Below are 26768 nucleotides of genomic sequence, written 5' to 3'. Positions count from 1 at the left end.
ATAAATACTCAACAGACCGAGTGATGGGTCATTATGACAGTAAGTAGGAGTATCTTCATTTAATAGGTCAGGTCTTTGAACTGCAAGGTCAGCCTCCCCACCTCAATGGTGTATGTGAGTGTGGCTCCCCCAAAAGTATCAGAAGAGTGATTTAAACTTTCGAGTTAATGAGGAGAGTGGTGGCAAGGCTGGGTGGCGGGGGCACAAGACTGACCCGAGTTGAATCTCGGTTTCATCACTAAACTGTGATCTTGGGCAAGCGACTGAACTCCTCAGTTTCTCGTGTATAAAACAGTCTCTTCTTCAGAGTTGCCGTCAGGATCAATCAAGGTAAACCTGTAACACAAGCTTAGCCGAGTGCTCCCCCAAGCGAGTGCTCAATGAACACGCGTCTCGTCCCTACACCTTATCCATTAGACAACCTTTATTGAGACGTCTTCTCTGTAGAGGAACCGGAGGAGACCAAGGTGAGTGGGACAGGATTTCTTGTGGATTCATTTCTAAGGGACTTCTCATCTCTACCATTTTGTAACCTTATAAAAATAGAAGTAAAGATAATAAAAAAGGATTGTATAGACAAATGAGGATTCCAGTCTCATTATCATTTTAATTTCCTTTTTTTTTTTTTAAACACAGCTGTACTTTTGAGTGAATTTTATTCCACCTTTTCCTCCTCCTTTTTTTCATTTCTTCTCTTCCTCTTTCTGGGACATCGACCATCTAATTTAACCTTTCATTTCCCCCTACTATGTGGTCCTTGAAAGTCACCTCATCACCAGTAACTGTCTTTAAATCACTCCAGTGGTTTGCAAGGACAAAGAGGAAAAGAGATTAGAAAGTCGAATACCCAGAGAAACAGGTTTTATGAACAACTTTCTAAAAATCTAGTATATGTTCTCACCATAAATGCCATCAAGCTTTTAAAATATTCACCTCTGTAGTCTAAGGCCCTGAATTGTGGGGGAAAAAAAATTATGGACTTTAAGATTGTTTCCCTTTGAGTTTACTGTGATTCTTTTGGGAGGATTAAAAAAAAAAAACATAATAAAAAAAGTTGTTGCCTGGTTACTTGACGCTGAAGAGAAACGGACAAATAATGCCCATGTTCCAGTTTAAATGAATTCAGGGAGAGAAGCCGTGACAGCAACCCCTCAGCAAACATGCTGTCACATTTGGCTTTTGAAAACAGCAATACAGACTCTAGAACCCGAGGCTGGGGAGGACCTTTAGAGACCATCTGGTCTTTCCTATGGAGAGGTGGGCATTTAAACCATCCCAAACAGCATAGAATGGCCCCAATTTCTCAGACCATCAGAGAAGACAATGTTATCTGTGTTAATCTCTGGATTCATTTTCTATGTGCAGATAACCACTTCTCCCTGTTTCAAATTTTGTTGTTGTTCAGTCGTTATGTGTCCAACTTTCCAATTTTAGCCAGTCTTAAGTAAAATTGTTTAAAATGCTCTATTCTGTGAGCTGATTTCCTCTTCTTTGGTCTCTGAGGAGCTAGAGAACACCTAGCTGACCATGATGCAACTTTGTTTTTTTGGACTTTCAGCACGTCATGTGGGATCTTAGTTCCCTAACCAGGCCCCCTGCAGTGGAAACTCAGAGTTTTAACCACTGGACCACCAGGGAAGTTACCACCGCAACTCGTAGTTGTTGGACAATATTATTTGTTACAGGTGTATGGTATAAGTGATTCACAATTTTAAAAGGCTATGCTCCATTCATATTCATTTAAAAATATTGGTTATATCCCCTGCGTTGTACAATGATGCCATTTTTATAAATTAGCTGTGTTTATTATTTCTACATTGATAATGGGAATAGATATTCATCAGAATATATTTTGGGGTCGTGACTTAACTCACTGGGCAGAGATGCTTTACCTCTTTGTATCTCCTAGCCTAATACCTGCTACTGCTAAATTTCACTGTAATAAAAGAAAAATAAATACAAAGACTCATTTTATTTAGCAAGACTGAAAATAAAACTAACACATAAAATCACACCTTCAGGGTTGTCCAAAACAGTTCCTCCATCTATCGACCCAGGGCAAATGAATCCAGCATATTGTTTGCAGAATGATTAATATAACAGGAGTCATTTCTCAGTTACAAAGGGGGTCGTTCAGTCCTTGAGGCTCTCTGCCAGTAGAGTTAGTTTTGACCATTCAATTATCAGCTTGCACAAAAGCAGAAATAGAGAGGAATGAAAATACAAAGTGATTGGCTATCACTTCTTTTAAAAGGCAACAGAAACAGTGACTAGAACCTACTGGACAGACCTAAAGCAGCAGTGGTCCCTGGACAGAGTAGCCACTAGTCAGGATTCACGTATCCTCAATCAAACTGGGGTAAGTCAGTCAATATGTCCATCTCACTTCCACTATTTACTCTATAAATGGTGAAGTTATGTGTTGAAAGATAAAGAGACCCACAGACACTGCAACAGATCATTTTAAAAAATCCACTTTTTTTTTTTTTTGGATCAATACAGTCAGCCCTCTGTAGCTGTGGATACATGGGTACGGAGGGTGGTTGTAAAGACACCATTTTACATAAGGGATTTGAGCACCTACAGATTTTGGTATCCTCGGGGCTCCCAGTCCCCTATGGATACCGAGGGATGACTATATTGCTAAAGTTCTTCCAGTAATTTCTGCCCCCCTCCTTAATTTATTATGATCACAGATCCCTCCAGATTTAGTCAGATAAAGATGAACAAACTGTGGCTTCCTTTTGGACATTCTGTCCTGATATTTAAAAAGTGATTAAAAACAGGTACCGAATATAGATCACGTCTGCAAAGTTTAATGAGTGAGAAACATTCAACCAAGGTGACTTTTCCTTGGAAAATCCTACAAAAGCTGAATTTTAGAAACAGTTCCTTATTTTGATAGAGGTTCCATTTATCAATAGCAGCCATGAGTTTACTGCCTGCCAAATGGCAGGCTGTCATATTTAACATGTTTAGAATTCAAATGTTTCCATATCAGGTTCTCTAGCAAGCATTACCGAAACGAAGTCACAAAGACAGACTGGTTAGTTGTCCCAAGCCAAGGAAACAGCCCATTCCTATGATTTTCCTATTCAGGCAAGTACAGACAACCATTGGAATTAAACGAATGGGGACTACAATACTTGTATTTTTTGCTTACAGAAGAAGGGACATTGACATTGTAGGGGGCAGGTGTAGCAGGACTTCACTGAGGCTCTCCTGTGATCTAGTGCAAGAGACAGGCCATCACGGGACGCTAGAGTTAGAGCAGTGTTCCGGTTAACCACCTGAGCAAGCGTGTTATTCAGACAGGCTGAGACGTCCATGCTGCGTATCCCATTGGAGAGAAGTATTCTCTGAGCTTAGGCAGCCAGTCTCAGAGCAGAAGAGCAGACAAATATCGAAGTCAGGGATGCTGGACGTGACAGGGTGCTCCTGACAAGTGATTCATGGCATTGAAGTGAGAGGAGGGCGAGTATATCTTAATGATGGATGCTTTGTGTTGGTCTTAGGAGACTAACTGCCTTCTGCAAAGACACCTGAACACATTAACATCCATCAATCCTTGGACATTTTGGATCCCTGCACAAAGTGTGACCAGGACTGGTGGTTTGAGAATTCAAAGTTCCAGAAATTAGAACAGAGAAGGGCAACACACACATTTAAATTAAGACAAGTTAACCCTTTGTGTCTTCTTAGGCCGGCTGAATGCTCCCCCAATTCCCGGCTTTTGGGACCATCCGATAAATCAGCAGCCTAGGTGTGGGTTCATCAATGACATGGAAATCTGTCCCAGATATTATCACCATGTTCCACCGAGAAGAGGGGGGCACAGTGGGAGTTTTTCTTGGTGTGGGGGCGGGGGCAGCTAGTAACAAATCTTAAGCCACGGCTTGTCATGGATGAAATCAACAGGCTTGCAAGTTCACTCCAGACAGCTGCCCTCCACTTGGTGATCTGGTACACAACCCCGCCCCTGACTCCAACTCCAGGACTTAAGGAAACCTCGGTTTCTGGTTTGTGCTCCCTTAACCAAATCCCCAAATTAGTAACGAAACAACATTCGCATGGACTCTGGTGTGGCTCTCTGACACAGGGACGCAGGCAGGAACTCTGACTCGAACCCAACAGCTGTCCCTCTGGGACCCCGAACCCTGGATCTAAAGACGCGAGCTGCTCAGAGAACAGGCTCCCTCTTATCACTGTATCAGATGGGCTCTCAGCACAAGTCACAGGCGCTGAGACTGGGACAGCTTTAGGACAGCCCATCCTTCTCACCCAGAGGAGCTCTCCAATGCAGAATCTCCACAACAATAAAAAAAGATCCTTGATCTCAAGGAACAGACACCGTTTGCCAAGCAGGGACCAGAGAGGTGAATGGGTACTGTGGTCCCACTTCAGCAGCTTTTAAGACACTGGAGAGTTCTTTGTTCCTGTCTTCTCGATGCTGAGTGGAACCAATGAACAGGTGGAGGGAAGACAAAACAAAACAAGACCAAATCACAGAATAGGTGAAAAGTTTGAAAAAGAACTGGGGGTGGTGGCCAAATTGTGACTCAGAAATGAGGTCAGAAGCCACCATGCTCTGAGCCCTGGGGCAGGGAGGGTGGTGTGTAGAAAAGCTTGCAAAGCTAGCACCAGATCACCCTCACCTGGGCCTGAGGCGGCGTGTGTGGGTGGTGACTCACGGACACTTGGCCATAAACGCCAGGAGAGCCAACATCCTCCAAGGCCGCTTCTCTATGCTCTGCTGGCAAACTCACAAGCGCATGTTTGCCTAGGAGCTGGGCCTCACCCACGGGCATCTCTCACTGTGGAGGTGGCTCGAGATGGCTAGACTGCCTTTTCCCACTCCAGGGCAGTCAGATCACCTGGACGTGACCTCCTCCACTTCTCCCACTTCTTGTTGATAGCATCCCTAATTAAGCCAGCCTCAGAAAGGCAAAAATCAGTGTCTGGAGGTCAGAGCTCTAACCCATCTTTTCCAAAGCTTAACCTAAATCACGTAACCTACTTACCTGAAGAAAACCCCAGTTCATCAGTCCCTGTCCTACCCTTCCCAGGGAGGAAAATAGATTTAGGTCCATTTCTTCTTTTTTTCACCACAGTATGTGGAAGAGAGTCAAAGAAGGTAGTGTGGAAGGGAGGGGACATCCTGGTTCCTCATTAAAAAATAAAGATCTGTCTCGGAGAGTCATAGGAGGTTGTGGACGGAAACATTCAGTTCTCGGAGTCTGCCTCCATGGGCTCATCTTCCAAGCCAAAGCTCAGCTTGTCAGCTAGTCCCTCAAACTGCTTGCCCATGCTGCCTGCGGAGTCCATGAACATGTTAGGGATGTCTTTGCCAAAGTAAATCTTGCTGTTGGAAGCAATGGCCTTGTACTTCATCAGCTGCAGATACTCAGGGGTCAGCTTTAGCTGGAAGCAAAAACAGAAAAGAGGACGGTGGTGAGGCCAGATCAGGGAAAAGCCTGGGGGCCATCCCTTGACTTTTCTCAGGGAGAGGGTCTTTGTGAGAACCACACCCCACCTCCTCTCCCTGGTCTCGCTGTTATACTAGTGACCACGTAAAGGCCCTGATGCTGCGAAGGATGGAGGGCAGGAGGAGAAGGGGAGACAGAGGATGAGATGGCTGGGTGGCATCACTGACTCGATGGACATGAGTTGGAACAAACTCCGGGAGACAGTGGAGGACGGGGAAGCCTGGCGCGCTGGAGTCCTCAGGGCTGCAAAGAGTCGGCTGTGACCGAGTGACTGAGCACCAACCGCTGCACGGCCACGTCTCTGGGAGAGCGCTAAGCTCAGGCCCTCAAGGTGGGAGCTGCGAGGGTTAGGAGTGTCTGTGTTTACCAGCAAAGTGAAGGGGTTCCCTGATGTTCCAGTGGTTAAGAGCCTGCCTTCCAATGCGGATGAGGGGGCATGGGGTTCGATCCCTGGTCAGGGAACTCAGATCCCACACCCCACGGGGCAACAAAGCCCACGCACGGTGACCGCCGAGCCTGCATGCTCTGGGGCTTGCGCACTCTGGGGCTGGCACGCTGCAGCTAAGGCCTGATGCAGTCAAATAAATAAATATCTTAAAAAATCAGCACAATTAAACTTCTATCAGGGTCCAAGGGAAAGGGAAGGCCCTGGCCCACAGGGGGCAGGAGCCCTCGGTTACGGCCGGGCAGGCGGGAGGCAGTGGTTGCAAACAGTGTAACACACGTTCTCTTCACCAGGCAGCACTGGCCCTTTACCTTATTTGCTTCAGCTATTTTCATGGCAGTGTAGCACTCGGCATCCGCCTTGGCCTTCTCCCGGGCCAGAAACGCAGCATCTTAAGGAAAGAACGCAGAGAATCAAAGCTCAGAGGCTCAGAAGGCAGCTCCCTGCGACTTCTCCCGACCAGCCCCGTGATCCTGGGCACACTGCTCTGGTTATTCTGGGCTCTGATCCTCTTATTTACGAAACTGGGAAAAAGGCATTTTCTCCTGTTTCACAAGTTGTGAAAATTGACCAGGATGCAAAAGTGCTGTGCCAGCATCTCCCGGTGGCGGGGACGTGCAAGCCCGTCGCTGTGCCTGACAGCGGCTTCTCTGATGGTGTCATGGAAACACACATCCTCTTTCCACCCACCGACCCCTTCTGGGGCGGGTAGGAGAGGGCTGGGACCCCGCCTCAGCCTCCCATCTCTGAGCTCTCTGCCCTGGCCCTGGCCCTCTCCCCCTGTGCCACACAGCAAGAGCCAGGGAAGCCTGAAGAAGGTTCTGGATACGGCCTGAGGTGGAGCTGCCCTGAAACCAACTGCCGTAAACAAAACAGTACAGCCCCTTTGCCAACTTCATTTATTTCCATTGGTCATTTCAGAAAGGCTCTCGTTAGCAGTGGTTAAGCTGGCCAGATTCAAAGAGAATTACAGGCCATGGTCCAGACTAACACCTATTTGAACTATGACCGATTTAAACTTCTACTAGGTAAACAATCCCCTTCCTTAATCTGCTGAGACCAGCTTTCGGTCAAGAACTGATACAAAGCTGTTGATATTTCCTCCCTGTCCTTGGGAATGAGGCCAAGCTCATGTGAGCAACACCTGCACCAAAGCCCGGGAAGCAAGGTGGGTTCTCACTGTGCAGCCTCAGCAGGGCCCCGGCTGGCGGGAGCCTGCAGGCCGGCCGGGGAGCCAGTGGCCAGCTCGGCCGGCCTTGGCACCTGGTGACTCGTGTTTACAAGAAACAGAAATGTGCCGCCCGGCTCAGAGCTCCCCGTGAGGAACCACTGATCCATGAAATCCTCACTGGCTCCTCCACGGCCGCTAAGCCCGACAGGCCAGGTCAGGAGTGTAAGTGGACAGGGCGCCGTGGAGCCTGGGGCTGGGCCCTGAGGGCGTTTTCAGCCTGCAGTCTGCTCGAGGAGGTGGTGGGCGGGGGGATGAGGGGAGGGCTGAGGGCAGGGGCCGGAAGGTGAGTGACACCAGAAAAGCCAGCAAGGAAACACCTTTTCCCAGCTCGCGATACCGGTGCTGACAGGTGTCTTCTTCACACCCGGCTTAACATCCACAGGGACCCCGAGAGGCCAAAGCGACAGGGCTCACAGGCCCTTGTCACAGGGGGCGCGGCAGGCAGGGGCAGCAGGCTGCTGCTCCGACCTGACTTCCTGGTTTACTTCCGGGGTCAAACTGCGGGCCCAAACTGCGGGCCCAAGACAGCCGGGACCACATGCTTCCCCTTTTTCTGAAGCCCAGCCCAGCGGAAGAGTCTTGAAGGCACCCAACTCAAATCTGATGAATGACTGAAGTGGAAAATTAATCCCAGGCTGGCCCACATCTCCCCACAACCTGAGTCAGAGGACAGAGAACGAGGCATGTTCCAAAGAACCCGTGATGTCTGAGAACGGAGAAGGCAGAGCAAAGGAAAGGACTCCCGGGCCCCTGGCCGCAGGGCGGGGTCTGAGGAATGGGGAGGCAGGGATTTCAGGCCCACTCACCTTCGATCTCTGAGATCCTCTTCTCTGTCTCCTTCTCCATCACCTTCTGCCCAAAGGTGATTTCGGCCACCTGCGCCACCTTCTCTGCCTCTGTGTTAGTGGAGAAAAGACTCAGGGCTCTGATATTTCAAAACCGTTCCCCTTTCACCCCATCTGAGGCCCTGAGGCAGGGCAGTGGGTGGGCCCAGGTGAAGGGCCACTGGCCCAGAGAGCAGTCACGCAGGTCCCCCGGGCAGGGGTGGGACACCCCAGGGAGCACAGTATCAGTGCAAGACAGTGAGTGGGGGCGCCTGGCCCCAGGGGGAGTCACTCCTCTGATGAAGGTAAGGAGCCGGCCCCGACCTCTCTCCTGTCACAGGGTGTTCCTTCCAAAGGAATATTTTACGGGTTAAGGTACAAGTTCCCTCCCGCACTTTCGGAAGTGGCCAGGGCCGTGGCTGGCAGTCTGGAGCAGTGGTGGAGAACCTGGGGTCGGGAGGCGAGTCCCTGTATTTGAACCCTGTTCCCCTCGCTCTCTTGCCATGTGACCCTGGGCAGTGATTCAGCCTCTCTGAGCTTTGGCTCAGTGAGAGTAGGTTATGGACGGTGGCGTCCTCACCGGGGAGGGGGGAAGGGGTGTGAGGAGTGGGATGAATCACACACAAGTGTTTAGAAAAGTCTGAGGCTCACTGTAAGGGCTCCTCAGTGTTACCGTCTTTGTGCATGAGGGGTTAGCAGGAAGGGCTCCTTTCATTTAAGAGGCGTGGGGAAACAGAGCTCATGACCCTTGGCCACGATCTGACAAGTTCAGCTCTGCTCCTGGGGAACGAAGGCCGCTCCTGTGTGGGGAAGGCTTCGGAGGGCCGTGTCCCAGGCTTCCTGAATTGCCCCCCACCCGCCAGCCCCTCGGTCGCCCCGACCCCAGAAGCACAGTCAGACCGATAAGGGCCTTCTTCCGCTCTGTCTCGGCTTCCTTCTCCACCACCTTCTGCTTCTGGGCTGCGATCAGCAGTTTCGTCTTCTCGCTCTCCCTGGAGGGGAGGAAAGTGTGCAGCTCTGAGGCTGCTGGGGACGAGCTTCCTCGGAACTTCACTGACCCCCGGGGAGCCAGCCCCCTGCCCTGTTGTGAGGCAAGCTGTCATTCCTTTCACCCTCGGGAGGTCTGGTCTTGTTTGTAAATCTGCCTGTGCCGAACAGCATATGGAATCTTAGTTCCCTGACCAGGGATTGAACCCACGGCCCCTGCACTAGAAGTGCAGTCTTAACCACTGACCACTAGAGAAGGCCCTGGAAGGCTCCTTAAGGTCCCAGGTGAAGGTGAATATACTGCAGACAGTAACACGGATAGCCTTCTCCTTCAAAGCCCACTTGTGAGAGATATAACTGACTTGTGTGAAAGGCACCCGCCTGCCCACCCAGTCGCCTCCCCATCTTCTCCGGCTTGAGCCGTGAAGGAAGCGCAGGGCTCCCCGCCCCTCTGGTCATGGAGCCCAGGTGAGCGGCCTGCCACGCCTGCCCCATCTCCCAGGGCAACGGCTGTACAGACACTCCAGGGGGGACCACACTCGCGGCACGGCTCGGTCAGCCCTGGGATGGGATGAGTGGGAGGAGGGCAGGGCGGTGGTTCCGTTCAGGCACGGGGCCCACTCACATCAGCTCATAGTTCCTGCGGATGGCTTCCGGGATGTTGGGCTTCGTCACCCGCACAGCCTGCAGAGAGAGATAAACATAGCACCTGATGGGGAGGTGGGGGTGCAGAGGGACCAGCTCCCACGGGTCCTTGGTCTTCCTGCAGATAGGACATGCTCTGGAAGAGGGGCTGTGCCTTCCTGGGGGTGGGGGCGGGGTGGGGGGGTGTCCCACCAGGGTGGTGCTCACTTGGATGACGAGCCCGGGGGCCATGGAGGTCAGGTCTTGCTGCAGAGCCAGTTTGAGATTTTCATCAATCTGATCTGGAATCGAGACAGACAGAACATGGAGCTGAGATGCTTTCTAGGCGGGGTGGAGGGAAGCATGGGGTAGAGAGCCAGGCAAGACACCAGCTCAGGAATGTATCCACGGGCCAAAGCTCGTCCTGAGGCAGAGCGCTCATCAGAGCTCAAACGTCTGAAGGCTCCCTGGAAGACTCTCACGGCGGACACCCACTGGGCCCGCTATGTGGCCAGATGGGAGTGTCCTTTCCCTGGGGCCTCAAGAAAACATCAACCTCGCCCGGAAGGGAGCCGAGCTTTAAAAGAACAAACAAGAACTCCAGCACATTTCTTGAGTCAGGAAGCAGCCCTTCCCTACAGACAGCAGCCAGAGAAGGTGGCCGCCCATCTTTCACAAAGAAGGAAAGTGGGACGGCCACGTCAGGTATTTTGAAAGGAGTCAAGCACACTAAATCTATTAATAAATTTCTAAAACAAAAACAGACTCTGATGTCAAGAGAGGCCCCAAGGAAGACTAATCCATCAGGAACTCAAAAAAAATTTTTTTTTGGCTGAGCCACTCAGCTTGTGGGATCTTAGTTCCCTGACCAGGGATTGAACCCATGCCCCCTGCCCTGAAAGTGCAGTCTTAACCACTGGACTGCCAGGGAAGTCCTGAGCCTGAGTCTTTTGATGTGTTGTTTGCCTTGGTCCTGATTCTTCTGTCTGTGAGTCATTTTATGGATAAGTGTTAGAAGAGCTGTAACTGATCGCCGCTCTAGCTGTGACCCCAGAGCAAGCTGTTAGCGTTGGCCTGGGCCTTCCCTTCCCTGCCCCCACCCATGAGATCCCAAAAGATCCTGGAAGGGACCTGAGAAAAGAACACCATGAAACCAGCCTCGGACATCTACATGGAACCACCTCCTTTACTGTCAGCGGCCAGCTGCTTTACGTGGCCATTCTTGGTCCAGGAGCTTTTGAGGATCAGCAAGTCTAACTCCCTGCTTGTTATAAATGCTCAAACTGAGGCCCACAGAGGTTCGGGGATGTGTTCAAGCTAATCAGTAGTCAAGATAAAGAACATGTTTAATCATTACACTTTGATCGTTAGTGTTTAGAACAGCACTTGCTTCAACAGTCATATCACTAAGCAAGGGGTTTTACTGTTTCTACATATGCATATGCTCCAGAAATGCCCATAAGGGCAGCACCTCACACCTGACATGTGTGTTAACAATTTGATGGCTAAAGATGAACATTACATTCCATATTTTTTATTTTAAATAAGAGACAGGCCAAACTTTAAGGGAGATAGCTCGTACCCCCATAAGCTAATAACATGGCTGTTTCTCAGATTAAATTCTATCTGAGTCAAGGAAGATAACCATGGCTCTGGGCTAGTAATTTTCTAGGAAAATCTAGAAGAAATATTTTACAAGATACTTTACTAACAAATTTACACCAGGACCAAGTTGTTTATGGGTGATGGTTATGCTGACAAAAGCTGATTAAGTTAAGAGCTGATTAAATTAAGCAAACAACTGGCTCACTGGAAAAGACCCTGATGCTGGGAAAGATTGAAGGTAGGAGGAGAAGGGGACGACAGAGGATGAAATGGTTGGATGGTATCACTGACTTGATGGACATGAGTTTGAATAACCTCCAGGAGTTGGTGATGGACAGGGAAGCCTGTAGTGCTACAGTCCATGTGGTTGCAAAGAGTTGAACACAACTGAGTGACTGAACTGAACTAAGTAAACACAAAGTACTGGATAACATTTTCCTCAAACGGGAAACATGGACGCCTCGGAGTAAGCGGTGATAAAAACTGCATCAAGATGAAAGTTAGGGCTACAAATACTGGGAGGAGGGGACCAGAGAAAACCTTTCCATGTGCTCCTCTAATCAGGACACAGGATTAGAGACACGAGTTTCTCCTTTGCAGATGCAAATAGATGCTAAGCTGGCAACAGTGCTTGCTGGCAAGAATGAACTTTAAAAAGGAAAATATTCCAAAGCAAACATAAACCCCCAGCTCCTCCATACAGGAAGCTTTACTTTACTGAGCTGCCGAGTTCATCTGAAGACAAGACAGTGAGAAGTTTTCTAATGTAGAACAATTTCACATCTTAATTCTCTTTTCATAGAAATCAGAGATCTTTCGTTGTTACAAATGCTTTGTAATGTTCATTTACTGGCACTAGTTCTAAAACAATGGCTAGAGAGAAAAACTAATGATGTTTTATGAAATTCTATCAGTTTGAGGTAAAAAAAAAAGCAAATGTACTGAATTTTTCTAAACAGCACACCAAATCCAAACGCAGGAAGAAACTTCAAAGTCTATAAAGTGAATTTAGACCTGTTTTCATCTGCAGAAAAGTTAAAATGGCTTCTGATGATTTCCCAAATTTGAAACACAGAGCAAAAGGCTGTTTGCCTAGTTAAGATCATTGGTGTCGCCAACGACTCCACCTCTGTCTACGATGTTCTCACTCCAGGTCCTTTGAAGTCCTTTAAATTAAGATTCCTAGGAAAAACCACTGGCTGGTCCTGGCATTAAGAATAGTTATACCACTGGTTGCAAAGTTCATTTGCTTTTAGCCCTGGCTTCTAGAACACTCCTAGCAGTGAATTTAATAGAACGCTTTATCCCAAATGAGCTATAACAATTACTGAAATGCTTCTTTGAATTGTTGCTGAAGTCAGGCTATGTTTTTGTTGATCAGGAAAAAAGTTCAGAAAGTGTCAACTTAAAAGACAAAAGTGGGTCCTTTCTGTTTTAAGCATTTTCCTATTCTTCTCTATGGGTATAGGGTAAAAAATCATCACTAACAACAACCAAAAGCCACAAAGGTTCTGGGAACTCTAAGTAGTTACAGTCCTTGTCCCACTTCTAGAATTAAACGTGACCCCTTGGGACTTCCCTGGAGGCCAGCGGTTGAGACTTCACGCTTCCAGGGCAGGAGGTGTGCGTTTGATCCCTGGTTGGGGAACTAAGATCCCACATGCCTCGTGGTGCGGCCGAAAAAAAAAAAAAAAAACACACTAAAGCAAACAACAACAAAAATGTAACCCTGCGGTTCTCATCACTGTCCTTGTGCCCTTCCTCCAGGGAGGGGTGGATGGAGCCAGAAGCCAAGGGAGGGAGGTCTGGACTTCACCTCTGCTCCCAGCCAGCTCTGGGACTTTCTCCCTCAGGACCTTGGTATCCTTATCTTGAAAGGAGGATGCTGGGCTGGGTAATCTCTAAGGTTCTTCTAGAACTGACCCCTCTTCATTACAGAAGGAAGTTCAGGGACATGGGAACATATTTCCATCCCAGGTCTGATGCAGGGCAGGAGCGACTCCTCTTGTTCACTATGACTCCCGTGTCCAACACTCAACCACTCTCACCATCTTCTTCCATCGGCACCCGTGTTTCCTGGGAGTGCCCCGTGTGACTGCCTGCTTCCCGCGCACTGGCTCTTCACCACTTCCGGTCCCTCGGTACCCACCCTGCCCTGTGGGCAGCTGAATCAGGCAGCAGGTGATCATCCGAAGAGATTTTCTTACCGAAGAGCTCGATGTAGACCTCCTGAAGCGTGTGGACACTGCAGAACTGGTTCAGCTCGTGGTGGATCTTGTTGAAGATGAGTGCCTTGTCGTAGTCGGCTGTATAGTTCTTCACTATGTCATACACTGCGGGGAAGGAGACGTTCAGAGTGAGGAGGCAGTGACCTGCCACGTTCTCAGACACATGGGCTGTCCCTTCCGAGATGCTACGACAGACACGGGGGTTTGGTGGGGGGAGACTCGGGGATGATGCTGGGGAGAGTGGGCTGCAGGGGAGGGAAGAGGTGGGGCAGGGGAGGTGCACTGCAAGCAGGTACCTGCATGTGGGACCAGGAAGTTCACCACCTCGATTCTGTCGAAGTAGATCATCACACCACCGCTGTTGGAGGAAGCGCAGACAGTGCAGTCACTGCTGAACTTGGGAATATTGGGCCTCTCTCAGGGTGGTGGTGGTATGTATGTGTGTGCGCACGCGTGGGACTCGGCAGGAAAGGAGGAGGGTTCATGGGGGTCACAGGTGTGTGGATCTCAAGGCAGGAGACCTTCTGAGCTTCTATCATAAAATCTCCCGAGAAATCATACCTCCTAAAAATGTCTCCACTAGGACAAAAGTGAAACTTTTGGGATAAAAGAAGAGTAGTTCACATCTTTTGGCTCTGCAAAGCCTTTTGAATAAAGCTACCAATCACAGGGAAAAGACTAAAGAAGGTCACAGGGTTCTCGGAACTTAAAAATGTGGAATGTTTTGGTCAGTGTTTCTCACTGTTTTCACCATCACTTTAATTCAGCCCCCTCCCCCCTTGCCCTCAATATTCATTAAAAAACACTTTCAAACATACAGAAAAGAACAGTACACCTCCAACTAATAAAAATAAATGGGGAAAAAAAAAAGAGAAAAGAACAGTACAACGAACACTTGTATACCAACACCTAAATTTAACAATCATGAACATTTTATTACCTGTTAATTGATCTACTTTTTCTTTTTTTTTGGCTGAACATTTCAAAGCAAGCTGCAGTCAGGATCCTTTACCCCCTAACACTTGGCAGGCACCACCCACCTAAGTGATGACAGTCCCCTACAGAGTCACAATGTCACTCCTAAAGCTAGGGAAATGAGCGATAATTCCTCTTCATCTAACGAGTCCTTCTCTAATTTTCCCCACAAGTTCCCATCATGGACTGAATTGTGTACTCCCCAAAGTCCACATGCTGAAACTGGAGCCCCCAGAGTGAGTGCATTTGGAGACAGGGCCTTCACAAAGGTGATTAAGGTTGGATGAGGTTGTAACAGTGGGGCCCTAAACTGGCCGGACTGGTAAAGCAAAGAAGACAGAGGCCCCAGAGACCTCTTTCTCTCTCCACACACGCACAGCGGAAAGGCCATGTGAGGACACAGGAAAACAGCCACTTGCAGGCCAGGAACCAACCTTGCTGGCACCCTGATCTTGAACTTTGAGCTTCTGCAACCGTGAGAAAAATAAATGTCTATTGTTTCAGCCACCCAGGCCATGGTATTCTGCTGTGGTAGTCCAAGATGACTAACAGTTTCCATAACATCTTTTAGAGCTGTTCTGTTGGAACCAGGCTCTAATCAAGGTTTACTACTGCATTGCTTATGTCTTTATGTCTCTTTTTCGACCGAAGGGCCCTCCAAATTCAAAGCCTTTGTGATGAGATGAGGCCAGTTACCCTGTGGAAGTTCCAATTCCGTATTTGTCCAAGTGTGTGGTTTCCTTTGTTGCTCTGTCCCTGGTGCTCAGAGCGGCCGCCTTGACTCTTCGGCCGGACCACTGCAGCACGGTTCTGTTTCAATTCCCTGCCCCTGAAGTCTTCTCCTACCACCTTTCCAGCGTTCTCCATATTTAGTTCTGTTAAAGTTATCCTCCTCTATCAAGTTATTTATCTGCTAAAAGCCTTCATCATGGCCTTCAAGGCCCTTCCAAACCTGACTCCACCACCTACTCAACTCAGAACACAGGGCGCTTAGGGGCAGAGAACTCAGTGAAACCAGCCGGGGGGGGGGGGGGGGCGTCCCTTTCCACTGTCTCTTACTGCAGCCGGTCAGACGGCCCTGCCTCTTATTTGGGCTTCACAGCTTTATTCTGGGCACCTTACCTTGTCCCACAAGGAACATTCTTCACCTCATCTGTCTGGAGTGTGGTCTGGAAATAGGAGAGACAGAAGATGCTGTAAGGTGAGATGTGACCAAAAGAGTGACTTCTTTTGGGAATCCCTTGGCCTTGGTCTTGAATACTTATTTGGGTTAAGCTTTGCCTCTGTTAAATATGAATACCCCCACTGAATCCTCCTTATTTGCAGTGTGTGAGCCCAGCTCCGCTGTAAATGAACCACCATATGAACAAGCTGAGTAATAATGGTTTAGTGGAAAAGACTCTGCACTAGGAGTCTCACGACCTGTGTTTACTTTCATCTCTTCCATTTACCAGTCTGGAAACAGCAGATTATTTAACCTCTCAGCCTGTAAAACCTGTTCAGCCCATTCTCAGGATTACTGGGAGACTCAAATGAGATAATATGCATGAATGCACTTTGAAAACCATAAAGCATAGCAAATGGCAGAAGAAACCTACAGGGCAAATGCTGATGAGGTAACCCAGGATACTTTCCTGGGTTAGTTTAAAAGTCATTCTCTAAATCTTCTTATTCCTCTTGTTGGACATACTTCAAAGATGACTAGTCTAATTCAGCCTGGCTTAAGATCTGTCATAGCTAATCCTATCCCTATTTTAGATGTCACTTCCCTTCATTAAGTTCAACAACCTGCACCCCCCACAAGTTATGTTCACATCTCTCATGTTAAAATAAGAACCAACAAAATTACCATGTTTTATTTCCATCTATCTTGGGAGCCTGTGGTTTATCACACACACATACATACACGCATACATATCCTACTTTTCCTTCTGTGCATTCAGAACAGATTCTTCTCTGGCTCTGTCTTGAAGTAGAGACATAATTCCCACCTGGGACCTATGGGCCAAGGCAATGACCCCATTCAGCTATTTCAACAATTAAGTAAAACTCCACAGTAAATGGCTCATGGAACCTCATACCTTTTACCTGTATTATATGTATGATCTATTCTTAAATGATTCCTTGAAAAGGCATCATACTCATCCACTCATCCAAGGGCTAAATCATTCTAAATCATGCATTAATCACCACCCCAAATCTGCAGTCATCCAACCCTGCCCCCCAAGCCCAGTATACCTGCACAGACTTATATGATGTGATGAAAGGAAGCATGAGATGGAAGCCAGGGCCGCTGGTGGAAGTCAGCAGGGCACCACCTCTGCAGTGGAGGGAGAGACAGGCAGGCTCAGTTTAGCAAAGATGTGTCTGTTACATCGATACGGTTTGGGCCCACTTTCTCTGCAGCCCCATAAGCATTTAAGACAGACGGACAAGTGCCAGAGCCATGTCCATGGATCCGTTTCTTCCTCTCAGCTTGACCCTATTAGTCTAAGAAGGCTGATGGTAAAACCTAAAACCATTATTCATGCTTTTGCAGAGAGAAAAATGGTACACAGACAAAGTGGAATAAAGACAGTAGAATCCCTGGCTATCCTTGAAATAAGAGAGGTGTGTGTGCTCAGTCGCTTAAGTCGAGCCTGATTCTTTGCGACCCCACAGGCTGTAGCCCACCAGGGTCCTCTGTCCATGGAATTTTCCAGGCAAGAATACTGGAGTGGGGTGCTATTTCCTTCTCCAGGGTATCTTCCTGACCTGGGGATCAAACCCCTGTCTCTTACAACTCCTGCTTTGGCAAGCAGATTCTTAGCTAAGAGAAGAGGTGTGTTTTATTTTTGTAACATCTGTTGAGCTTGTGAGAATCCACAAGGTCAGTTAAGTTCACTAATACAGTGACCAATTAATGATACTAATGTTGGAGTTCAGTGACACAAACAATCCAAAGAATAATTTTACGGAAACTTTATAAACCATCTAAATATTTTTGAGGGGCCGTAGAGTTACCTTTGTAGTCATGCTATATGTGAATAGAATTAAAAGTCATTTTTGGAGACATATGCTTCCCTGGTGGCTTAGCTGGTAAAGAATATGCCTGCAATGTGGGAGACCTGGGTTCGATCCCTGGGTTGGGAAGATCCCCTGGAGAAGGGAAAGGCTACCCACACCAGTATTCTGGCCTGGAGTATTCCATGGACTGTATAGTCCATGGGGTCTCAAAAAGTCGGATATGACTGAGTGACTTTCACTTTGGAAGACGTAGAAGCAGATAGTGGGATAACACAATTAAAGGGGAGAATGGAAGCCAATCAGACTTCTAGAACTTGCTATTGGCAGCCAGAGAAAAAGCATCAAAGGGCTTTAAGAAGGAGTTCATAAAGGCATATAAGAAGTTCACAAAGATTTAAAGCAAAAACTTGGTTATGGAGGTTACTCAAAGGAAAGCAACCCAAGATTTACAAGTGCTTCTTCGTTTCACGTTATTTAAGTCACAGATACATTTTTTTTTTCTTTTAAAGAGCAATCAAAATAAAGTGATGGAATAGGCTATTTAAGTACCACTATCCTAGAGGTTGCCTCAATGGGTACAAATCAACCTGCAGGCTCTTTCATTTCCCCTGAAATGTTAATTTTAAAGCATAGGTCCGAATTATATCTCAAGTTGCCATGAAGAACTGGCACTCCTCAGAGGTGAGCTTGTGGTACCAAGATGCCCAGAGGGAAGTAGGAGAAAACAGTGTTTCAGAGATGATCTTCAAGGAGCATGGTTGCCTTTCCATTTCTCTCTAAACCTAACACATGTATCAGTTACGATCCATGGCCTCAGACTAGTAAGTTTCATATTTACAGTTCTCTATATATTTACGTGCGTGTGTGTATTCCCCTTCCACAGTCAATCACAAAGCTCAGTCTGAAGACTTCCCTATTCAACACAATGTAAATGCAACCGGCCCGCAGAATCTGTTACCCATTGACTAGGAGAGTCATGGGACAGGAAGTCGCAGCTTCTCCCCGTCGCTGCCTTACCTGTAATACACCCCAATATGACCCTCTTCTATCTTGTGCACCGCCGAGAAGAGAGACGCACAAAAGAAACTGGCAGCCACAGCCAGAACCGCTCCCAACTGAGCCATCAGCGAACGTCTACCCTGGGGGAAAAGATACAGGAGAACGTGTGCCCTGACTTGTGGGAGGAGAGCTCTGGCAGCCAGAGTATCTCCCCAAGCTGAGCTCCTGCAAGTGGCTCATGTCCAACCTGTAGTAGTGTGAACACCAGGCTAGATCTACACCTCTTCCTCCTTGCTCTCAGTTGACAACCCCCGAGCCTCAGCTGCGGAATTACACTCTCCACCTTCTGCAAGAGGCAGTGGCTCCAGACACAGCCCGCGGGCCCAGGGGAGAACCCGCGCCAGGTGGGCAGCGTTCAGAACACAGCCCTCTCTTCCTGTGAACACCAACGGGCTGTCACCGGAGCCACGCATGTCAGCAGCAGGGAAAGAGGCAGCTGCAGTTATGTTGGCCCCAAATTACAGAGGATGTCAAGTGACAGGCGGTTGCGGCTGTGTAATTCTGGTCAGAGCCTCCCAGTCCTAATTGCCTGCCATTTCAAAGGAAACCATTATTGACTCCTTTCGGGTGCTGGAGCCACAGAAACAGCCTGCAAGCAGAGTTCAGAAGGGCGGGATTCTCTGGCCTTTCCTCCACCTTCTCCGTTCTTCCTTTGGCTCTAGCCAGATACAGGGCTCTGGGCAAGGATGAAGCCACACTCCCGCCCATATGCTTGACTGGCACTTTGCACTTGACAGGTTCTCCCAGCCCACAGTTAGAGCGGGGGGAAACCGGGTCCCCCAGGCTGGAAAGACAGGGGCTCCTGGGTCGACAGCATTCAGGCACCGGGACGCAAAAGACGAGCACCCAGAGGCTCATTTCCTGAACCCCGAATGATCTGGAAGAAACGACAGTAACTGAGAACGCGCTCAGTCGCTTCAGTCGTGTCTGACTCTCTGCGACCCCACGGACCGTGGCCCGCCAGGCTCCTCTGTCCATGGGATTTCTCCAGGCCAGAAGGCGGGAGTGGGGGTGCCGTCTCCTTCTCCACACTGACAGCGAGGCTCCCGACTCTGCGCGCCCCGGGCTCGCAGGCGCGACGTGTGGACTCTGCCCCCCGGGTCTGACTGAACTCGGGCGCGGACGTCGGTCTGCGAGGCTCTTCGACGTTCCCCGCGCAGCCTCCGGCTACCGATCGGCAGCGGCGGAAAAAATCCTTTCCCTCCCCCGTCCGCCCCACCGCGCGCCCCTTCCCCGCCCTCTTCCGAGAGAGGGTCGCGCGGCCCCTCAGGAGCCGCGGGGTCGGAGCCCTCCCTGAGCCCCCGCTCGGCCCCGCCGAGAGGCTACAGTGGGGCAGGAACGAGGCGGGAAGGGCTTGCTCGCCCTCTCCCGAGGGACACAGGACGCTGTGCAGGCGACCCGGGAGGGCCGGTAGTCAGTCAGCTCCGGCCCGGGGGGCCTCACCGAGGCCCAGCGCGCGCGCGAAGGGGCGCGGGCCGCGTACCAGGCTGTCTGTCCCTCCAGGCGCTCCGTACTCTGCCGAACCCCCCCCAGCGCGACCGCAGAAACCGCCACACCCCTCCGCACGCTACTTCCTTCCGGGCCCGTCGCTTCGATGACGCCATTTGTTCACGCGAGAAGACCACACCCCCATCCCTCCTCCCACCCACTCCGCGTTGTCCGGCCCCGCGCCCGCGCCCCGAGAGGGCAGTGTCCGAGGATGGCCGCCAGGGGGCGCTCGCGGCTCGGTCCGGGAGCTCGGGACCCCGATCTGGGATTTTCGGGGTGTCGGGGTGTTGCGGGCGCCCGGAGAGTGACCCCCGGGAACCAGCGGAGTGGCCGTGGGTGCTTAGACAGAGACGTCGGTTTCCGAGGATTTGAGTTTGGAGTCTGCTCCGGATTCCGCTCCACATTAGATCAAGCCTGTTGTTTTTTTTTTTAACGCTGGAGCAGGTTACCAGCGTATTGCGACCGTTCTAGCTCTCCGCTCCACTTAACCTGTAGCACCGCTGAATGAAACATCCTTTAAGTGTGCAGATTAGCACCATTACGTCGCTAATCAACAGTCCCTACTGTGAACTGCCCTTTATGCTTTTCGAGGAGCTTTCACCTCTGAGGTCCCCAGAGCACCGTAAAGTAGATTAAGCAGGAATTATCTCAATTTTTAGTGAACAAAATCTAGGTTGAATGAAGTGCGAGGGTAACTGGATCATAGTCGGTTTTCAGTTCAGTTCAGTTCAGTCGCTCAGTCGTGTGCGACTCTTTGCGACCCCATGGACTACAGCACCCCAGGCCTCCCTGTCCATCGCCAACTCCCAGAGTTTACTCAAACCCGTGTCCATGGAGTCGGTGATGCCATCCAGCCATCTCATCCTCTGTCATCCCCTTCTCCTCCTGCCTTCAGTCTTTCCCAACATCAGGGTCTTTTCAAATGAGTCAGTTCTTCGCATCAGGTGGCCAAAGTATTGGAGTTTCAGCTTCAACATCAGTCCTTCCAATGAATATTCAGGACTAATTTCATTTAGGATCCAATGAATATTCAGGACTGATCTCCTTTAGGATGGACTGGTTGGATCTCCTTGCAGTCCAAGGGACTCGCAAGAGTCTTCTCCAACAGCACAGTTCAAAAGCATCACTTCTTTGGTGCTCAGCTTTCTTTATGGCTGTCCATGGGGTCTCACATCCATGCGTGACTACTGGAAAAACCATAGCCTTGACTAGATGGACCTTTGCTGGCACAGGATTGTCTTGTAACTCTTCTTTACCACCTTGTAACTCGTGTGGCTCCTCACAGGGTCTTGGGCTTGTCTGCATCTTCCAGGTAGATTGTAAGTTCTCTGAGGGTGGAGACAGGGTCTTCCTTCAGCATCCCAGGCGCTTAGGTGCTCGGTAAAAACAGACTACAGCACACTGGACCCACAGCCAACATCCAGACCTCGTGTCTCCCAGTCTGCAGCCTTCCCGGGCTGACAACATCACACCCGGACCTTTCTCATTCAGCCTCTGAAGTTATTGTGTTTGTGGAAGAGACAGTCCACTTAATTACAGTCTTCTGTACTTGGAAAGCAGTTTACACAGGGAAGATGGCAAGCTGGGGGTGTTGGACAGATTTAGGACGCAGGAAAAGGAAAGTGTAGGTTTTCCAGACAGGGCTGCTGGGGACTGGCCCATTTCCAACCTCCTCTCTCACCACCTCCTGGGGGATTGCGCTAGCTGAGTTTGTGTTGAGAGGTTTCATTGTATGTTAAGGCCACAAGTGGGCTGCAAGGCGCTGCCTGAATCTGTGCGCCCACCTCCATAAGTGAGGGTCTCCTGTCGACCCTGTCACTGCACCCGCACCTCTAACACACACAGGCTTGGCCAGTTTCCCGATTGATCCTATCAGAACTTAAGAGCATTTCCACTCCAAGGTCAGTGATAGAACTGGGCCCCACATACTTAATAAAAGTTTTGTTAATAGTTCACACTTAACAAATGTTTCCTTAACAGTTGAGTGAATCAACAAGAGAAATGGAAATGTTGGGTTTTATCAGCCGGAGGAATGGGACTTAGCTTGCAGATAAGAGAGTTAAATTAGTTGTCATTTAAGAATTTCCTGACTATTAAACTTTGGAATGATCTATGAACGGAAGTGGTGGGGTTTCTTTCTCAGGAGACTTTCTTTTACCAGGTCTGGGTTATTTACTTATGGCCCTGCCTACAACCGTAACTAAATGATGATCTAATATTTCTGAGAAGGGCATGGCAACTCACTCTGGTACTCTTGTCTGGAGAATTCCACAGACAAAGGAGCCTGGTGGGCTACAGTCCATGGGGTCGCAAAGAGTCAGTCACGACTGAGAGCAACACAATATTTTTGAAAACTCCTTAAGAAGCCCGTGATTTTTATGACTCAATACCCAACATTACCAAAGAGGTAGATCTGTGTTTAAAAATCCATTAAAAAAACACTTGCAGTAGAGACAGTGGCAAACTGCAGATACTCCATGGTGAAATTGTGTGTATTTAAATCCTGCGGGGGCCCCCCCCCCCCGCCCCCGGCCTCCTATTAGCTGTGGGACCTTGGGATAATGATTTTATCTGTGCCTCAGTTTCTTCATGTGTAAAATGGGGGTCAACTTTACAGGACTATTGCGAAGATTAAATGACAAACCGAGAAAAGCACGTACAACAACCCTTGGCCCATTTTAAGTTTCCAATAAGCATTAGTTATTGCTGTTTTAAATAGGAAATTTCCTTAATGTGCTCTTGTCTGTGAATTCAGATTATTATTATAATTAAGATTTTGTTTTAATTTGCCTGCATTGGGTCTTAGTTGCAGCCACAAGTGGGATCTTCATTTCGGCTTGCAGCTCAGTAGTTTCAGAGTGAGGGCTCAGTTGTCCTGAAGCACGTGGGATCTTAGTTCCCTCACCAGGGATTGAACTAGCGTCCCCTGCACTGGAAGTGTGGATTCGTAACCACTGGACCACCAGAGAAGTCCTGGATTCAGATTATTAATGTGATGGAAAGCGAGAGAAGGATGAGCTCTAAGGTCTATGGTTTTGAATTGTAACTAGGTGAATGCTTATCAGAGGAAGTGATAAGGGATTCCAAAATGATACCTCCATAAATGTTTACAATACAGGTTTAATAAAGTATGACTGAATGTTTTCCACATACCAGGCCCTGTGCCTTTCCCATTTTATAGAATCTTCGGCTTAGCCCTTTGAGTTCAACTCCATTTTAGAGGAGGACGTTGAAGCTTGGAGAAGTTAAAGGAGTGTCCAAATCACAAAGCTTTTAAGTTGCCAAGGCCAGATTCAAATGAAGTGAAAGTGTTAGTCACTCAGTTGTGTCTGACTCTTTGTGACCCCATGGACTGTAGCCCTCCAGGCTCCTCTGTCCATGGAATTCTCCAGGCAAGAATACTGGAGTGGGTTGCCATTTCCTTCTCCATGAGATATTAGCAACCCAGGGATCCAACCTGGGTCTGCTGCATTACAGGTGGATTCTTTACCTTCAGAGCCACCAGCAAAGACCATAAATTCAAACGACCCCAAGTCTATTTCTTCATCATAGTAAATGAGTTAGAAAATAATGATGCAACTTAAAACACATACACACACACTTACCATGTTTATTTCAGATGTAACTTTGCAGGAATGTAGATCAGTGGTCAGAAATTGTGGAACTTTAGGTTGGGCTGGTTCATTTTGGAAGTTGAAGCAGGATTTTGAAAAAACATGCTCACCTCAACCATTCATGTCCCCCAATCTCTGGATGGCTGTTTAGTCCTCCAACAAGTTAATTGTTGGTGAGGGTGCTGCTCCAACAATGGAAGAGATACCTTCTTTCCATATTAGAACCCTTTTCATCAATAACTGGGTCAGCCCTGGAGCAACCAGGCAGCTTTTAAAATCTTTGGCTTCAGTTTATTTATATCATAAGAGTGGAAGTTGCTGGAAAAAGTTTTTCTTTATTTTGATTTTTCTTCTTTAGCTAATGCCCTAAACAGAGACTAGAGGTCATCTTTTAGGACGTTTGATCCCAGTAAGATTTTGGTTGGGGAAGAAGAGTGAAGAACTTCAACCTTAATTATTGTGAGGGCTACTCAGAACTTTTCCAGCTGGCGAACCTAGGGCTGGTGCCTTGTGACAACAAAAGGATATTTGCTTGGGGCTAATGACATTTCTTCAAGGGAGTTCTGTAAAAGGATCAAAGAGAAATCATGAAAACAAAATTGAGTTAGAAGTCCTCTAGAGATCATTTTGTGACTATATGTTTTTACAACGTTATTGAGGTATAATTGACATACAATAAAATGCACATAAAACATATAGTTTGATGTTCTGACATCCATACATACCCATGAAACCATGATGACAGTTAAGATAAAGAATGCATGCATCACACCCTAAATTTCCTCATGCCCCATGTAATCTTTCTCTCCCAGCCCTCTCCATGGCCCCTAATTCCCAGGCCAACTCATCTCCTTGTTATTCTAGCTTAGTTTGTAGAATTATGTATGTATGGAATCATGCCATATGTACTCCTTTTGGAGGGAGGGGGATGTCTAGCTTTTTTTTTCTTAACCCAGAATAATTACTTGGAGAGTCATCTATGTTGTTAACTAGATCAAGAGATTGTTCTCTTTTCATTGCTGTGTAATATTCCACGGCACAGTTGTACAATGGTTTGTTTTAGCCACTCAGCTGTTGATGTACATATACACTTTGCCTGTGATTTTAATCCAACCTTTTAATTTCACTCCTGGAAAAACAAAGGGCAAAGGGGAGGATGTCTTCAGAGAGGTGGCTTGATCAATGTCCACAGTGCTTTGGGGAGTGATGGAGTGAGGAGAAGAGAGTCAGCTATCCTGGGAAGCTATGCTGGAGGCCTGATGGCATGAAGTGTGGCTTGGCTTGGTTTGCCTGGGGTGCACCTTCATTTGAATCTTTGAATCCATAATAATATCAGGAATTTAAAAAAAAATGGTTTGGCATTTGTTCTGCATGTATTTATCCATGTGCTCAGTCATGAAGTCATGTCTGACTCTTGTGACCCATGGAATGTAGCCCACCAGGCTCCTCTGTCCATGGGATTTCCCAGGCAAGAATACTGGAGTGGGTTGCCATTTCCTTCTCTAGGGGATCTTCCCCACCCAGGAATCGAACCCACGTCTCCTGCATTGGCAGGCGGATTCTTTACTACTGAGCCACCAGGGAAGCCGATGGGATGGGAAAAGCAGAACTATTGGAGTATATGCTTGGAATGTAGATCTCAGCTCATCTTACTGAAATGAATTCCAAAGAGGGAAATCACTTGTTCTTCAGAAGATGAGACGTGGGGAGAGGCCGGGCTGTAAATCTTGGAGGGGAGGACTTTAATGCCACTTAGAAATCAGGCCTGAAACACCCATAATGTTTGTCAGTTCACATTTTAGTGTTCTTGAGTAAGTGTGCAGGGTGTGGGGGATGAAATATGGCAGGTATTTGATTTAAAAAGCCTGCCCAGATTTAATGTCCTGATAAAATGTATTAAATCTTTTAAGGTTTTAATGAATCTAGTATGTGTTTCATAAATCAAGAACTCTGCTAAGCCGTCTCCTGGTTTAATAAGAGTAAACTCGGAAATTGCTCTGAGCAGAAGCAAAATACATTTATATCACATTGAAAAGTAATAGATTTTTAAGCTGAGGGGGTCTTTCTGGGCCTTTTAAGCTGTTTGCTTATTACATTGCTCCAACTCCTTCAAATATTAAACCCCAGGCAAACACGTGCTTAACCGTATCAAGATGTGAACCAGCACAAAGGTAAAGATTATTTGAAGGAGAGCAGAAAACAAAGCCAGTATTTCCTGACCTGCAGACCTCAGACCAAGTTGCTTTCTGCACCGAAACCAGGCTTTGTGTATCTAGGCTTATGGTGGTTGGCTAAAAATCATTAGTAACTGTTATTAAACTTCCTTTCCTAAATTCTCTAACTCCTCCATCCTCACTCCAACACATTTGCTGGACTCACCCAACACATTTGCTGGACTCAAGTGGTAAGTATGTAACACCCTTTCTGGGTTTTGCAGCTGTCCAAGAAATGGCTTGTGAAGGTCGCTGGTCAGACTGTCTACACAGCGGGCGTATAGGAGACTCTTCTTGTCTTCCACCCAAGGTTCTGTGCTTAGTCGCTCAGTCCTGTCTGACTGTTTGAGGCCCTGTGGACTGCAGCCCGCCAGGCTCCTCTGTCCATGGGATTCTCCAGGCAAGAATACTGGAGTGGGTTGCCATGCCCTCCTCCAGGGGGTCTCCCCGACCCAGGTAAAGGTTTGCTTTTGTTCCTTTCCCTTCCTTTCTTTCTTGAGTTCCCGCAGCACCCAGGACTCCAGCTGCAGCAGGGGTGGGGAGAGGGATCCTGGGGGGAGTGGGTGTAACAGCTGGGTCTCCCTGAGCAGGCTGGGATGGGAACCCCCCTGGTCCCCAGTTTGCGGCTGGGGCAGATTCTGGGTGAGATGGTGGTTCAGGACACTTGCAGGGGGGAGGTGGTGCTGGAAGAATGAAGTGGGGGTGGTGGGGCTGGAACATTCCAGCGCACAAAAGCTGGCAGGGCTTGTGAGCTCCGCAGGGGAGGGAGCCGGGGCCCCATAAAGCTCAGTGTGGAGAAGCCTGTCCAACCTCATTAGCTGTCACGGGCAACAATACTGATCTGGCAATAAAGGCGATTCCAAACCTGTTGGTCATTAATCACCCGCCTGACAGTTGCGAATGGAAGTGGAAAAACCTCATCCCGCCCCCCCTCCATCCTCCTCCCCCCATGGCCCAGCTCTGGGGTTTCAGGTTACCTCTCC

At 48.4% G+C, this 26768-nt stretch overlaps 1 protein-coding gene across 4 annotated transcripts; it reads right to left on the bottom strand.

Moving 5' to 3' along the window:
* Nucleotides 1-1957: 1957 nt before the first annotated feature.
* ERLIN2 (ER lipid raft associated 2) lies at nt 1958-20077 on the bottom strand. Of its 4 annotated transcripts, none has more exons than XM_043893790.1 (12): nt 19954-20077; nt 18429-18550; nt 16644-16725; nt 15528-15574; nt 13727-13788; nt 13410-13535; nt 9826-9899; nt 9599-9657; nt 8887-8978; nt 7969-8058; nt 6243-6322; nt 1958-5421 (listed from the first exon to the last, which is right to left on the bottom strand). In XM_043893790.1, exons 2-12 carry the CDS (start codon nt 18533-18535, stop codon nt 5224-5226), a joined length of 1017 nt encoding a protein of 338 aa, XP_043749725.1. In that variant the 5' UTR covers nt 18536-18550; nt 19954-20077; the 3' UTR covers nt 1958-5223. The 4 variants fall into 4 exon arrangements, with proteins under 4 accessions (XP_043749725.1, XP_043749727.1, XP_043749724.1 ...); XM_043893792.1 differs by having other exon boundaries at nt 19914-20007; XM_043893789.1 differs by lacking the exon at nt 19954-20077 and adding an exon at nt 19422-19892.
* Between the last annotated feature and the right edge of the window lie 6691 nt (nt 20078-26768).

This window comes from Cervus elaphus, chromosome 32 (assembly GCF_910594005.1).
Source record: "Cervus elaphus chromosome 32, mCerEla1.1, whole genome shotgun sequence".
Classification (NCBI taxonomy): Eukaryota; Metazoa; Chordata; class Mammalia; order Artiodactyla; family Cervidae; genus Cervus; species Cervus elaphus.
The sequence above is the reverse complement of the archived record's forward strand: the minus strand, read 5'-3'. Positions and strand labels throughout refer to the sequence as shown.